This window comes from Agelaius phoeniceus, chromosome 5 (genome assembly GCF_051311805.1).
Source record: "Agelaius phoeniceus isolate bAgePho1 chromosome 5, bAgePho1.hap1, whole genome shotgun sequence".
In the NCBI taxonomy this organism is placed as follows: Eukaryota; Metazoa; Chordata; class Aves; order Passeriformes; family Icteridae; genus Agelaius; species Agelaius phoeniceus.
The window spans coordinates 5,082,793-5,096,162 of record NC_135269.1 but is presented as its reverse complement, the minus strand read 5'-3'; the positions used below and the strand labels follow the sequence as shown (position 1 = coordinate 5,096,162).

Here is a 13,370-nt window from a genome sequence, read left to right as displayed (position 1 = left end):
AAGCCATCAGCCAACGAGTGTCTGCTTGACCCATGGTCTGGGGGCTCTCTGTGGAATGTGCCAGTCAGGATATGGATGAGATCCTGAGAGGGGCACCACAGACTGCAAAGTCTATGAGAGAAACCATTGCTCTGTCCAGGTTCTCCATCTGGACTGGTTCTCTCATCTCAGGAAGTTTCTTTCAAGTTGTCTGGGTACCTCCATGGCACCCGACAGACCAAAGGTTCTCTGCCACTCCCAGGCAAGCCTTATTTACAGAGCTCCAAACATCCCTTTAGGCTGGAACAGCTTTTAACCTCTACTGAATTTGGCTGAGTTCAGGCTGAGGATTTCAAGGCTGAAAGCAATATCATTAGCAAATTCATGAGGAATCCGTTCTCCCCCAAATGTACTAATGTTTTACCAGAAAAATGGAAGCTGCTTCCTGAAAGCTAATTTATTAAATCAAGTTCTTATTAACAGATAGGGTGAGTCTTTAGGTTTTTTACAGAAGAACATTGCCTTTTCTTTCTTGCTGTGCCTTTTTAAATGCATTCTGAGAGAGACATCTCCTTAAAGCATCTACTCCTATTAGCCAAGATAAAACATTAAAGCTGGTATAATAAAACATTCTGATAATAAGACTCCTACAGTTTTGCACTCTCCTTAGCCAGTGCATCAGGGGATTTACAAATGGATCCACAAGCACACAGTGTGAGCATACACTCTAACTAAAAACTTGCCCCTTGAAGGGTCCTCAAGTTTACACCGAGTTGTACCTGTGGTCCCATTGGTGAATCTTAATTCTTTGTAAAGTGGGTGGCAGATAATTAATAATTGGCTTAATTAAGGGTGATGATTTTCTCCCCCAGGGTGGATTGTTGGTTAATAAAGACAGCAAGTGTTGGTAGCCCATAGCTGGCTGCAAGGAGCCATGGAGGAGCGTGAAGGAGGAGCTTTTTGTCATGTTTATGTCTGCTCCAGAAACAAGTGTTTTGCAAATGGTGTAGACATCCCCAATAGGCTGTTGCATATGGGAAGAGTCTGTCTCTCCTCCACCATATGGGAATGTCAGAGAGAGGTGTGACACCCTTCACAGGTCTGTGAGATAGCTTGGGTGATATGATGGTGATGATCTCTGTTCCTGTTTAGCCCAAGCCTTGCTGCCTGCCTACAGATTGTTTCCTCTTTCTTTTTGCAGGCTTTTTAGTGCAATTTTAGAACAAGCAACCAAAGCAGATGGGGGGAATTCAATAGGAGGAAAAGGTGCCGGATTTGATGTTAAAGCACTGCGGGCTTTCCGAGTATTACGTCCACTACGGCTGGTGTCTGGAGTTCCTAGTAAGTAATACCACTGTGTTCAGCTGTGTCTGTGGTGTGACATGCAGCAGGGGTAATTTTTGTAACAGATTTGAAGACAGAGCATGATACAGATTATTTTTGGTGTGTGGGGGAAGACTTTTTTCAAATGTACGTATTTATGATAAGCATGACACTAATGAAAGGATGACCAAAGCAGAGCTGAAAAGGAATGGAAGTCTCATGGTATGTCAAGTCTGATTGTGCAACCTTTTTAAATAATGAAAGGGGAAGATCCAGGGGGTTTGTGGTTTCAAGCATGAAATCTTTTAAATGGTGAAATTTGGTATCATAAATTCTTGACTTTGATGGAAATTCTGTATGGTCATGTGTGTTGGTTTTGAAGGGAAAGGAACTTTTTCATTAAACTTAAATTTTATTTTTTGTATGTGATGTTCAGATCAAGAGAACTGGGAACAGTTTAGAAGCAAAAGAATACAGGAAAACATACTCACCTTCTCTGTTAGTCTGATTTGCTTAAATTATTTGTAATACCTCCGAGAAAGTCCTCAAGCAGCCTTTGATTGTCTTTCATCCCTTTTCTTGTTTGCAATGAAGCTATGAGTAACTAAATCTGCTAATTCCATTGTGGAGGTGGAATATGGACATGACAATGTGGGAAAATTATATCATTTGGCTTGAGAGTTTGTTATGGATGGGACCTGTTTAACTTATGGAGAGAGAGGTGGTTGAAAACTGTCATTGGTTTCCACAATTATAGCAAAGAGAAATGTAGTGAGCAGAAAATGAGTTAATCTTCTTCAGAATAGCTGTAGGGAGCACTTTGTTTATTTTTATTTGAGGATCTTGCAAGTCTAGTATCTTAAAGTACTTCTAGCCTTAGTCATGCAAAAACCTTGAGTTGAGTTGCCATAAACTCGGTGGTATCAGTTGTTCTGATACAGACTGAGCTTGGCTGTGTGCTCAGTGCTCGTGGAGGGCTTGAGACACAGTTCATGTCCAATCTCAATCCCAGCATAGACTAGCAGTCCATTTGTGAGGTTTCTCATCAAGGAGTATTTAATTTGTACCAGAACAGAGCCAGGGAGCCTGGTGCAGACTAACAAACACTTGGTCTAGACAATAAAATGCAGCATGAAGCAAGCAAACCATCAACTTCATCTGACAAGAGATCCTCTATTAATCTTTCTGGTTCTGACTAGGGACATATTTGCTAAACCAGGCTTCTTGGGGGCCAATGTGGCTTTAAAGAGCCTACTGACATCTGTAGCTAATGCAGCCTCAATCTTGACTGGGCATTTTTTAATTGTACAAATGCCTGTTGATTAGCCTAGAATAGATGTTATTGCATCCATATGTATTAGAGCATAACTTTTCTCATGAGGCCTTTTAGATAAGATTGCCTAAGCTAACCATAAATAGCACATTACAGGATTACATTCTTACATAAGTTTAGTGCAGAGGTTTAGAAGTCAAGTCTCAGGTCCCATTCAAGTTCTGTCCCTGAGGCATCATAAACACCAGTGGGTGAGTTACCAACATTGCACTTGCAGTGTTTTGCCATTTTTAAAGAAATGCTTTTTTGCTTCCTTGCCCTTCCAAAATGCAGAAGGCTTTCCCCCGTAAGGAAAAAAGCCAGCACAGATTTGTCCTAAAATTACATGAATGTAACATACGCTGCAATTCCTTCTCACTTAACAGACTCTGTATGGAAGCATCAGCTCTTTAGTAAAAGGGGATCCTCTGGGTCACTGGTAACTGCCTTCTGCATGGAAATTCCAACATCTGCTGCTTGGCTTGAGGTCCAGATCTAACTACCACTATTTGGGAAAAAAGTGTATAAAGTACAATGATTCCTGTAAAACAAATTTTTGAAACACATGGTGAATTTTTGCATGCAAATCTTATACTCATTAGAATTGGTCTTGGGAAATAGTTTGTCTGAGGTGGAGAGGTTGGCTTGCAGCATGGAATAATTTTTTCTGAGTCACAAGGAGTTTACGGGGATTTTTTTTGTCTCTGGCTCAATCCATAGGAAATAATCCAATTTAAGAGGGACATGTTTGGTATTCAGGTTCATGCATTTAAGACCTGTCTCAGCATATAGAGAGTTTCCATATAAGTTTGATTTGAGGGGGGGTAATGACATATTAATTTCCCTCTGAAGTAAATCACTGGTGTCTGCATTTTGCGGATTGAGAGCTGGAAACAAAAGTTCAAGATTTAACGCTTCCAGAAGTGGCTTCTAATTATTTATGTCTCCTATTGGCTACCAATACTAGATGTTTAGGTCAACAATACAGCAATCCCACAGCTTCACATAGATGGATAGAGGATATTAAGAGTTCACAGTCCTTTTCTTCCAAGTTCCATGCATGCTTAATTCCTAGGCTTGGCTGTCTCTTGCCAGTGAATATCTCAACGAAGAAATGGGGGCCTGTCCGTGCAGTAAGTGGTTCCTGTGCAAGCAAAGTTGGTTCACCCATGGGCAGACAAGCAAAAAGGTACCTTTGACAATCTTTGTTAGGATCAAACTGTCCAAGGCCCTAAATTACGTTAGTGCCTCCTGAAATCAAAAGAGTTTGAGATCATGAATTCAACAAAGCCTGAAGACTACATCTGGATGATGGTTGTGGGCACATCAAAATTTCATAATTTTTAAGAGAACAGATGACACTTTTATGCTTTGTGGTTATGTGGACATTCACAAGACCACTTGTCATAAGGAAGAAAACAAGACATTTTGTTCAAAAGATAAGACAGACTTTTTTATCCATGGCACAGAAAGTAACTGTACCATCACAGGAGAAGCCTTCAAAGGAACTGAATTCCAAGTGTTTGGGTTCCCAGTACAACTTAAAAAAATAGTGTTAAGTATTTACACATTTCCAAGAAACTCCACAGGGATCAATTGGATTTGGTTTGAGGGGATTTTGTGTCAGATTCTTCTTTAAAATAGTTTGAGTTCTTTTCCAGAAAACTTTTTTTGGAGTGAGAGGTACAGTTCTTGTGTGTGAGGTGTATGGCAGAGCAGTAGATTAGATACTTCCCACATCTGTCATCCCACTGCTGGCCATTGCTTTGTGAACAGAAAAGAGTTTGAGCTAATTAAGCAAACTCTTTTTCCCCACAACTTTTTCTTTAAGTCCTGCTTCTGGAAAAATGGTCCACACTCAGTCCTTCTATCCTGGAATTAGTGTGTAGATTAATGGTGATTATTTTGCAAAGCACACAGATTATTTAGGTTTTATCATAGTAAAGTCACTTTTGAAAATGAGATCTAAGAACTTCCTATCATTGATACACAGGCCAGATTTCACTGTTCAACTATTCTGTTACTGCCATATTAACGGAGCTCTTGCAGTGCGCACTTTAGTTTGGTTGCTAAAAGAACTTTACTGCTGGAGTACCAAAGCAGTCTCCTTGTAAGGAAAACTTCACATGTGTTTTAGACCACCTGTCTTGATGTGTGGCATTAAGATCAATATAGTGGTTTGAGAAAGGAGAGAGAAGGAAAACAATTCCCTTGATGGACATAAGTAGATAAGTGCAAAATCAGCATGTCTACCAAAACTTAATCACTTTAGTGTCTTGGAAACTTACCCAGTATCTCCTTTGGCAGGAGTGTAAAGTATTGTAAAGCTTTCTATGGAAAGAATCTAGTCAGCCCTTTTGTGCTATGAGTTTTCTGTTGATTACTCTTCTCTCTTGGTTTTATGTTATTACATATTTTACAACCTGTTTTAAGCATTCTATGCTTCAGGAGGGCAAAAAGAAACATCCAATTGGGCAATGAAGAAGCATGATCCAATTAAAGAAGAAAATCACTCCTGACTATTGGAAAGGGCAATGAGTTACTCCTACGCATGCTAGCTCATGCCCTTTTAATTTATAAAATTCCATTTCTATCACCTTTATTCATGCTGCTCAATTATACCACCTCATACATTCTGTTCGTTCTCTTTATGTTGTACTTCGTCTTAATGTAACTGCATTTTTGCCACTGGTTATTGCCTATCTGATATTTGCCAGACTTAATTGATAAGCTCTCCTAGACAATTTGGAAGTCATATGATTTGAGTAGCTGCTGTGCTCCATATTTGTGTTTTCAACAAGAGCCTCTGCTGACAACACAGATTTATGTGGGCAGAAGACCCTGCTACTCTTAATGAACCTAGAGAGGAAACTTGACTGTTCCACTGGAACAAAAACTTACCATGATGTCTCTCTTATTTTTTTTTATTTTTAAACCACAGAAAGCTAAGCTTGTGATGTGTTCAAGCTTCACTGGAGTCTTGTAGCAGGAGAGTTACTCAAAGGCAGTGTAGGTACCTCTCTAGCACCAGTACTTACATGGTCTGCTGGAGATGCAGCAATTGTATAACAGGGAAAGAGAGGGATGAGCAAAAGGACCTAAGCCAAACCCTCCCCATGACAATGCGATGTCCTTCTGTTAGTGACACAGCAGCATGTAACTGGCAGAGTACATTTTTGAATTAAATAAGACCAGAATTTTCATGTGTGAATGCCTAAAGATGACTACTTTTATGTGTATTTAAATAATTAACTAGAACACATACTTTTTCAAAATGATGCTTATACCCCAGTCCATGGTTACTTTGAGTTTATGAGAAAATTGGGCACCTTCAGACAAGGTAGATGAAAAATTTAGACATTTTTAGATTTTGGTCTGTCTCATTGCAATTAGTAATCTGCCCTGAAATGCTCTATTAAAAGGTATAATGATTTCTCCATCTCAGCAGTGTTTTCTACCACATATTTATTGCAGTGTTTTCTCATTGCCACAGCCATCTTCTCTCCTTATCCCAAACTCTCTGGCATTAATCAAAATATTTCTTTGAGCTTTTTAACACGTAGGAAAGTATTCTGCCTTTCCTTGCAATGTCCTGATAGATCTGAGCCATCCAGGTCTCTAATGCCACATTCACCACGTACAGCAATGAAGATGAGAAGTAAAATACACCCTGAGGGCTCTATGGGAAGAGTAATGCATGAGGAAAGGTTTTGCTCATTCGAGAGATGCTGGATTGGCAAAGTCACCCAGTTGTCTTTATTGTTAATTTGTTATATTATGGCATGTAGATGAAGCAAGGAAATCACAGGTGTGATAAGACTGGATTTTGTCCTGTCTAGGTGTTTTTGTGTGTGGGACTGCCTAAATATATTGTGTGTGCTAAATCACAATCAGGTTTTTGTGGAGAAGTAAGAGCAAAAGATTTCAAATGCTTACAAGATATTGAGGTTATAGTCTGTATTTTCCAATAGTGACTTTTCCTCACACTAAGACTGGCAATATTTTTTCTCCCCCTTTTCAATTTGAAATCACAGGAGAATTCTGTCTGTATGGGCTCATAATTCAGCGATACCTCCCCCTGAAAATAAAAACATAAGGGGGGACATTTTTAGCAAAATTCAGAGTAACTTATAGAGTTTAAGACAGCAGAGACATGTCAGAACCACCATGGTCATTTTCTTAATGTAAGAAACTGCTCTATCTCATCTTTGATTCCAGGACTTGGAAGGATTTATGGTAAAATGGGTGTTTGATGCGTTTTGCCCACAAGAAGAAGAGCTCTTGATGCTGTGAGCTAGAAACTGATCCTATAGCAGAGACTTTGTCTTCCACTACACCTGATTTAGAGGGAGTGTACTTAACTGGGGGGAACAGCTTCAGCATTTTCTATCTTGCATAATCCTTGTAAACCTGAATAATTCTAGAAGCTAGATTGAGCTTGTCTGTAGTTGAAACGTCTTCAGAGCCTCTTTGCTTGGTGTGTGCAGAAGGCTGGACCAGTTAGGAAGGATCAAGCACCATGTAGAGGGCCCAGCTCCTGCTGCAGGCACTCTGCCTCTGGAACCTTCCATTCTGCCTGGGCTGTGCAAAGCAGGGAGATCAAAATGGTGATGTTTAACCACCCTCAAATGTTCTTTCCCAAGGAAAACACACTATTCTCATTTGTAGCATGATTCCATGGTTGGAAAATCAAAGTGGCTTGGGGTCTGCTAAGCCACTTTGCTGGAGGGTGACAACAGGACCTAGAGCAGCCCTAGATGTTCAGCTCTCTCTCTCTGTATCTCAGTGTGCAGTGGTGGCATTCACCCTAGTCCATCCCAGGCACTTGACTGTGTGGCCTGGGATTGCCCTCCTCCTTCCCAGCCACTGAGACAGCACAGCTCAACCCATTGCAATTATTCCATTTTGCAGCTGTTGAAACAAAGCACGTCCAATGCAATTATCTGGTTTGCATTCAGGATTCTTTTTTTTTTTTTTTTTCAGTGCCCAATCAAACTTTTCAACTGTAATTTCTCATTATTTTCTGTTCTTTGAGAGAAAATTAACACTATGACATAGAGTTGAGGAAATAATGTAATTGAGGTAACAAACAGAGAATTCAAGGAATCCAAAATGGCACCTCTTTTGATAACCATGTGTTTTTGGAATATGACAAAAAACCATTAAGCCATTGACTGTTTCTACATGTTGAATAGCAGGTATTAAGTCTTAAGGAACTGCTAACTGATGTAAGGAAGTCCACTTTTAAAATGGATTTTTAAAATGTATATGCTTTTGGAATGGACTTTTAAAATGTATATGCTCCTAGCAAAGTAGGGTTGACAGGTGTGTCTTGCACATGATTTGCATTTATTCACTGTCACTGGTGGAGCAAGGGGACTCAAATCTGCCCTCCTGAGGTTATGTTATGACCCACACACCAGGGCAGGACTGTGGCTTGCCTTCAGTGGGAGGACATAGGAGACGTGACCTGATCAGAGCTCTCCAAGTGTGAAAGGTCTGTGTGTAGGAACTAAAGAATGCATTAAGATGTATAATGAGGAAATCCTTATTAGGATCCTTACTTAGCAGTTTATTGCCCCCAAACCTCAAAAGACAAAGATCCTTGACAACAGAGGGAATCACTTCATATCCATTTAGGCAAAATTTGGCTTCCAAATATAAGTTCTGCCCTAAATTTTGCTGTTGTTACATTAAATAATGTCAGTTTTTGCCAAAAAAACTTCCTTTTCTCTTGAGGTCCAGAAGCTGTAGCAAACGTGCTCTCAGGCAGATCCCTGAAGTTCTCCTTCATTCTTGAGCAAGACTTCTTAACCCTCTGTGCCACCTCTCCAGCACATACAGCACTGTGAGAGGACAAGTTGCACCACCTTTCCCATGTCCTTGCCTCGCTGTTTTTAATCTCAAGTGGCCAATTTGTTTTTACTTTCGTTACAAATGGGGAGGGAGTGGATTAGAAAGGATAGAACAGTCTGAACTAAATGTCCTCACTAGGCTTGTTTCTTCGTGGTTAACTGCAAGCTCTACACATGCTTGCAAGTCCTTTATTTACTTAGGTCACTGTTACTCCAGGGAGTAATTTGATTCCAGCCTATCATCTCCCTTAGGTAAGGATCATGCCTATGAGTAGGGATTACACAACCAGGAATCAAAGCCTGCTTCCCTGAGTGGTACAGCCTGCAAAATTATGTAATTTATGGCAGAAGAAGTGAAGTCTGTGTAGCAGTAGCAAAGAGGGGTTCATCTTGCTGTGGATGATTACTCACAGGGGCACATTGTTGCTCTCATAAAGATTTCTCTCATATTTAAGGAATGCCAATGAAAACAGGGAAATATTTATTTGATCTTGCCTATGCAGCTCTTTTAAAAATAACACTGACTACAAATCTACCCAATAACTGCCTCAGCCTTTATCCTACGAGTTACTGTGCATGCTGGCATGATTATTCAGCATGTCTTCACAACAGAAAAAATGCCAATATCATAATATGGGACCACATCAGGATGTAGGCAGTCCCTTCCAAAAGAAGAAAACAAGCTGCATGCTGACATCAAAGAACAGACAGGGAGATAATAAAAAATCTCTCTTGGCTTAGTAAGAGAATTTCCAGAAGGGCTCTGGATGGATCAGAGATTTCCAGTACTATTTTTTCATTCTTCGAGCAATGCCCAAAGTTATTCAGATTGCTTGTAGGGCACAGGTCTGAAAGAGAGGCCACGCCACCAAGATGCTTGTCCTGAAGCATCTAAAAATCTGAGAATGCCATCTGCTGTCTCCTCAGAACAGTTTGTATTGTAGCTGTACAGGTTGTAGCTAACTGGTACAAATGGGAACACGTTGGGTTCCCAGTTGCTCACTTGTAATTTCTGGCTGCTGCTCTCACCACGCCGGGGAGGGAAGATTTGGCTGTTCCACATCAAAGTAGGAAGGGCATGGTCTGCTTTGGGTGTTTCTGACATTCCCTTCCAGATGACACCTCTGCTGCATCTGGTGTCATCCCAAGCTTACAACAAATGTCATTGCATACTTTGATTTCAGTTGGCTGAATTATGCATTGCTTATTAATTTAAGATCTTGTAAGCAATGATTTGATGTTCTTTGTTCATTTTCTCTAGTTACTGTGTGTTTGTTGATATGTTGCTGCCCTGATGGGACTTTTTAGCTTTCTATTTCTCATCCTGTCCCCAGGATGTGACTGGCACACAGACTGGGTAGCAGTCAAATCAAAAGTGGGACACAGGAGAGTTCATAGGTTTTGCTCAGGACACAAGATGGTACATGGATGTTCCATGACTCTGGCATCAATTGAATTACTTCTGTCTGTCCAAGCTTTCCAAAAGCCTTGTTGGATGCCTGTGGTCCTTGTTGTGATTTTCACAGAGCATTATTAAAATATCAGCAAAGCACAGAGCAGCAGACCAGTCAGACAGTATTCTCAACCAGTGAATGCATTTTAAGCCTGCCGATATTTTTTTTCAGTGATAGTCTGAATTTATAATAATATTGCATCTTGTTCAAGTGCTATAGTAGGGGAAAAAAAAAACCCACAACAAAAAAACACCAAATCATGGATTAAGTACAGGCAAGGATGAGGAAATAATATTTTTAAGTTTCAATGTCTACATAAATCTATAGGAGAACCTCTCTCTACTCTTTAATGTGGATTTCTCTGAAATTAGGTACTGCCTTCGTTGTGTCTGCTTGCTATTGCTGTGCTAGATGAGAGCACAGGCATGCTGGCTGGTATGAACAACCAATAAACTTTTCAGTGCTTAAGATGTTCACTGATGGAACAAATTTGCTGTTCTGATCATGGGGAAGTATGGAAACGAGAGCCCACCTAACCTGCCCAGTCTCTTAATGTTTTATCTAAGTTTTCCTTGTGCCAAGGAAAAGGGAAGGAGATCAGACATGTTTCTTAATCTCCCTTTTTTTCCAGAAGCAAATCCAATTCCTGTTTAACACATGTAACAATAACTTATCCCATATGTGTTTTCCCCTTTGTTGCAACTATTTTTTATGAGTTGAGTAGCTATGCCTTTTATTTTTTCAGTTTTCGATTATCTTCTGCTGGTTTGCCCTGCCACATCAATCACAATTCAGAAAACATCTGCTAACCCTCTCCAAAGAATTTTTTTTTCAATTTCTGTACTGCTAAAGCTGCTCAACAGTTTTACATCAGAAGCGTTTCTGACAGAATGTAGCTCACGGGATAAAAGAAATAGAAGAAATTATAAAAATTCTATTTTTGTCACTTCTTTCCATAGGCCTTACTAAATGTTGTTTTCTTTAGCAGTGGAAATGGCTATAGAAATTCAATTTCTTTACAGGAATACAAAACATTCTCTCTAAACTTTCTTCAAGCATCTCATCTTTCAACCACACGCCCTCCTTGCAGAGGGCTAAGGCAGTGGTGTGAGAACTGGGGCATATCAAATGCTGTACATCTTAGAAGTATAATCTGTTGGGGGTGGTTATTTTCTATTATTGCTCACACATTAAGCTAGCAGCCTGTCTAAAGTTTGCCTCTCTTTTTTTTTTTTTTTTTTTTTTTTTTTTGCATTGGTTGTTGGGTTTGGTTATTGGCTGGGGTTTTTTTTCCTGCAATAAGTTGTTCAGGTCTTTTCTACAGCTAGCATTTTCTTGAAGTTTGTTGATGTACATTGGCTTTTATTTGTACTGAAAATTACCAAAGGATAATTTTAATCAGGTTTGATGTCTTGATCAGAAGTCAAATCAATACATCCAGGTATGAATACACACAGACTTTACAAAGGCCTGTTCTAAATCTAACAGTTTAGGTTTTTAATATGAACAGAACCCAATGAAAGAATTTAGCATTGAGTGTCACCCTTCCCCTCACAATGTAGGTGAAAATTTAAACTCAAGCTTTTAGCCCACCTTTTGCTTTTCCTATTCCAGCACTGAGATTTTTCACTTTAAAAATTTCCTTTGGAGGAAATCAGATTACTCTGATTTATATTTGTAGATTTTTGTATCTGTTGTGAATTTTATTTAGCTGATCAGATTGCAGCAGGAGAGCCTTATGATTCCCCCTTGACAGCTTATTATATGTAAAAGGAAATTTAAAAAAATAAATGTTTAATTCCAGTGTATTCTAGCACACACACACAACCTGTACAAAAAGCCTTTGAACTGTGCAAGTTGTAAAGAGAGTTGCAAAGAAAGCAAACACCGATAAAGAACCATTCTTTCTTCTGAAAAATACAACTTTATGAAAATGGCAACCATTATTTTTTCTGTCGAAACATACTGGGGCTGCTTAGTGAGCTAAAGGATGTTTTGCTTATTATGTCAGAAAGCTTTTTTTCTCCCCCAAAGCATTTTATTATCTGATGTGTGCAAGAAGAGTTTTAAGTCTAATCAGGTTTATAAAAATCGAAAGCAACAGTCTCACTAATGTGGAAGAAAAAAGAAAGCTGGAGTTTTAGGTATTCTGAGAGGGGACTGATTAACCACTGAGTTGATAAGTCCCTAAATCCACTCTTTGTTCTTAAAACTAAGTGTCAGTGTTGCTCAGATTTATCTGGCCATGTCTTTTTTTTCAGCTGTTTAGGAAGAGAAAAAAATCCCACATGTGCACCAAGACAGTAACACAGCAATGATCACACATTGTGGGGTTTGCATCAGCTCTTTAATTACCAGATCTGGTAGATTTCTATTGTTAGATTCTCAAAATTCTCCTGGAAACCCTCCATGACAGTGACTTGAAAATGCCACACTGTGTCTCTCCAGAGCTCAGTCCCATCTGTGCTCATTAAGCACTATCCCACCTTGAGAGCTTGGGTCAATTTTCCTCTCCAGGGCTATACAACCTATTATGTGTCACATACAGTGCTGTATTTCTTCACAGTCATCTAAAGACAAAGTTTTAGATTTTATCCAATATTTTGTTGTAATCCTTCTATCATGAGAAGTTCAAACAGTGCAGCCAAAAGTAAAGCCACTTGTAAGTAAACTTAGTAAGCCACTTGTTGTTTGCTGGAGCATTTAACCTGCAAGAAGATCAATTTCTTTCATCAATATATTTTTCTCCACATAGTAAAAAGCTGTAATCTTATAATCCCTGGCTGGAGTTCTACATTTACAGAATCCCTGTTAACATTTGTTAACTTTTAAGCTTTTGCCTTTTCTAAACCTGTTCATAAGTGATGAGTTAGAACATCTGGAGAAGGGCATCAAACAAATAAAATACTCTTTATTATTTGTAATAGAGAAAGGAGGCTGATGTCCACTTACCTGTGGAATTCTGTCAACATACTGTAAAAAATGTTAACAATTTTATAAAGGTGTTTGTAACCCAAATGTTATTAATCTTCCACTCAAATGATGGAAACCAAATTGCTTTGAGCCCATTTGTACTACCATGAGGATTTAGTGCTTCCAGATTTTCAAAGTCACTTGTTTGCAAAACTATTTCCTTAGGACATGTGTTAGGACATTTTTCAGAGCTGCATACAGCAGCATTTGATATCCTGAAACAAGGCTTTTTCCATCATTATCTCAGTTCAGAGGTTAACTCTTGGCTTGGGTTTTGTTTTTTATGTTCACCTGTCCAGACTGAAGACAGAACATCATGTTGACATATTCCTACCCAAGTTTTCTGATTTAATCCAGTGGCATAGAAGTAGACCAAAATTTCCCCCTGTAAATATTGTTCCCTGTCACAGCTGCTCTTGTATATGAAGAAATTGAAAAAAATAGAAATATGATGGATCATTTCACTGAGAACTG

At 39.2% G+C, this 13,370-nt stretch overlaps 1 protein-coding gene across 7 annotated transcripts in view; it reads left to right on the top strand.

The window, feature by feature from the left end:
• The window catches only part of CACNA1C (calcium voltage-gated channel subunit alpha1 C), a 416,899-nt gene that overhangs the window by 226,983 nt on the left and 176,546 nt on the right, over window positions 1-13,370 (top strand). For all 7 annotated transcript variants that reach the window (XM_077178180.1, XM_077178176.1, XM_077178177.1 and 4 more), the window contains exon 5: window positions 1,181-1,320. In XM_077178180.1, coding sequence (XP_077034295.1) covers window positions 1,181-1,320 — 140 coding nt within the window. The remainder of the gene's footprint in view (window positions 1-1,180; window positions 1,321-13,370) is intronic.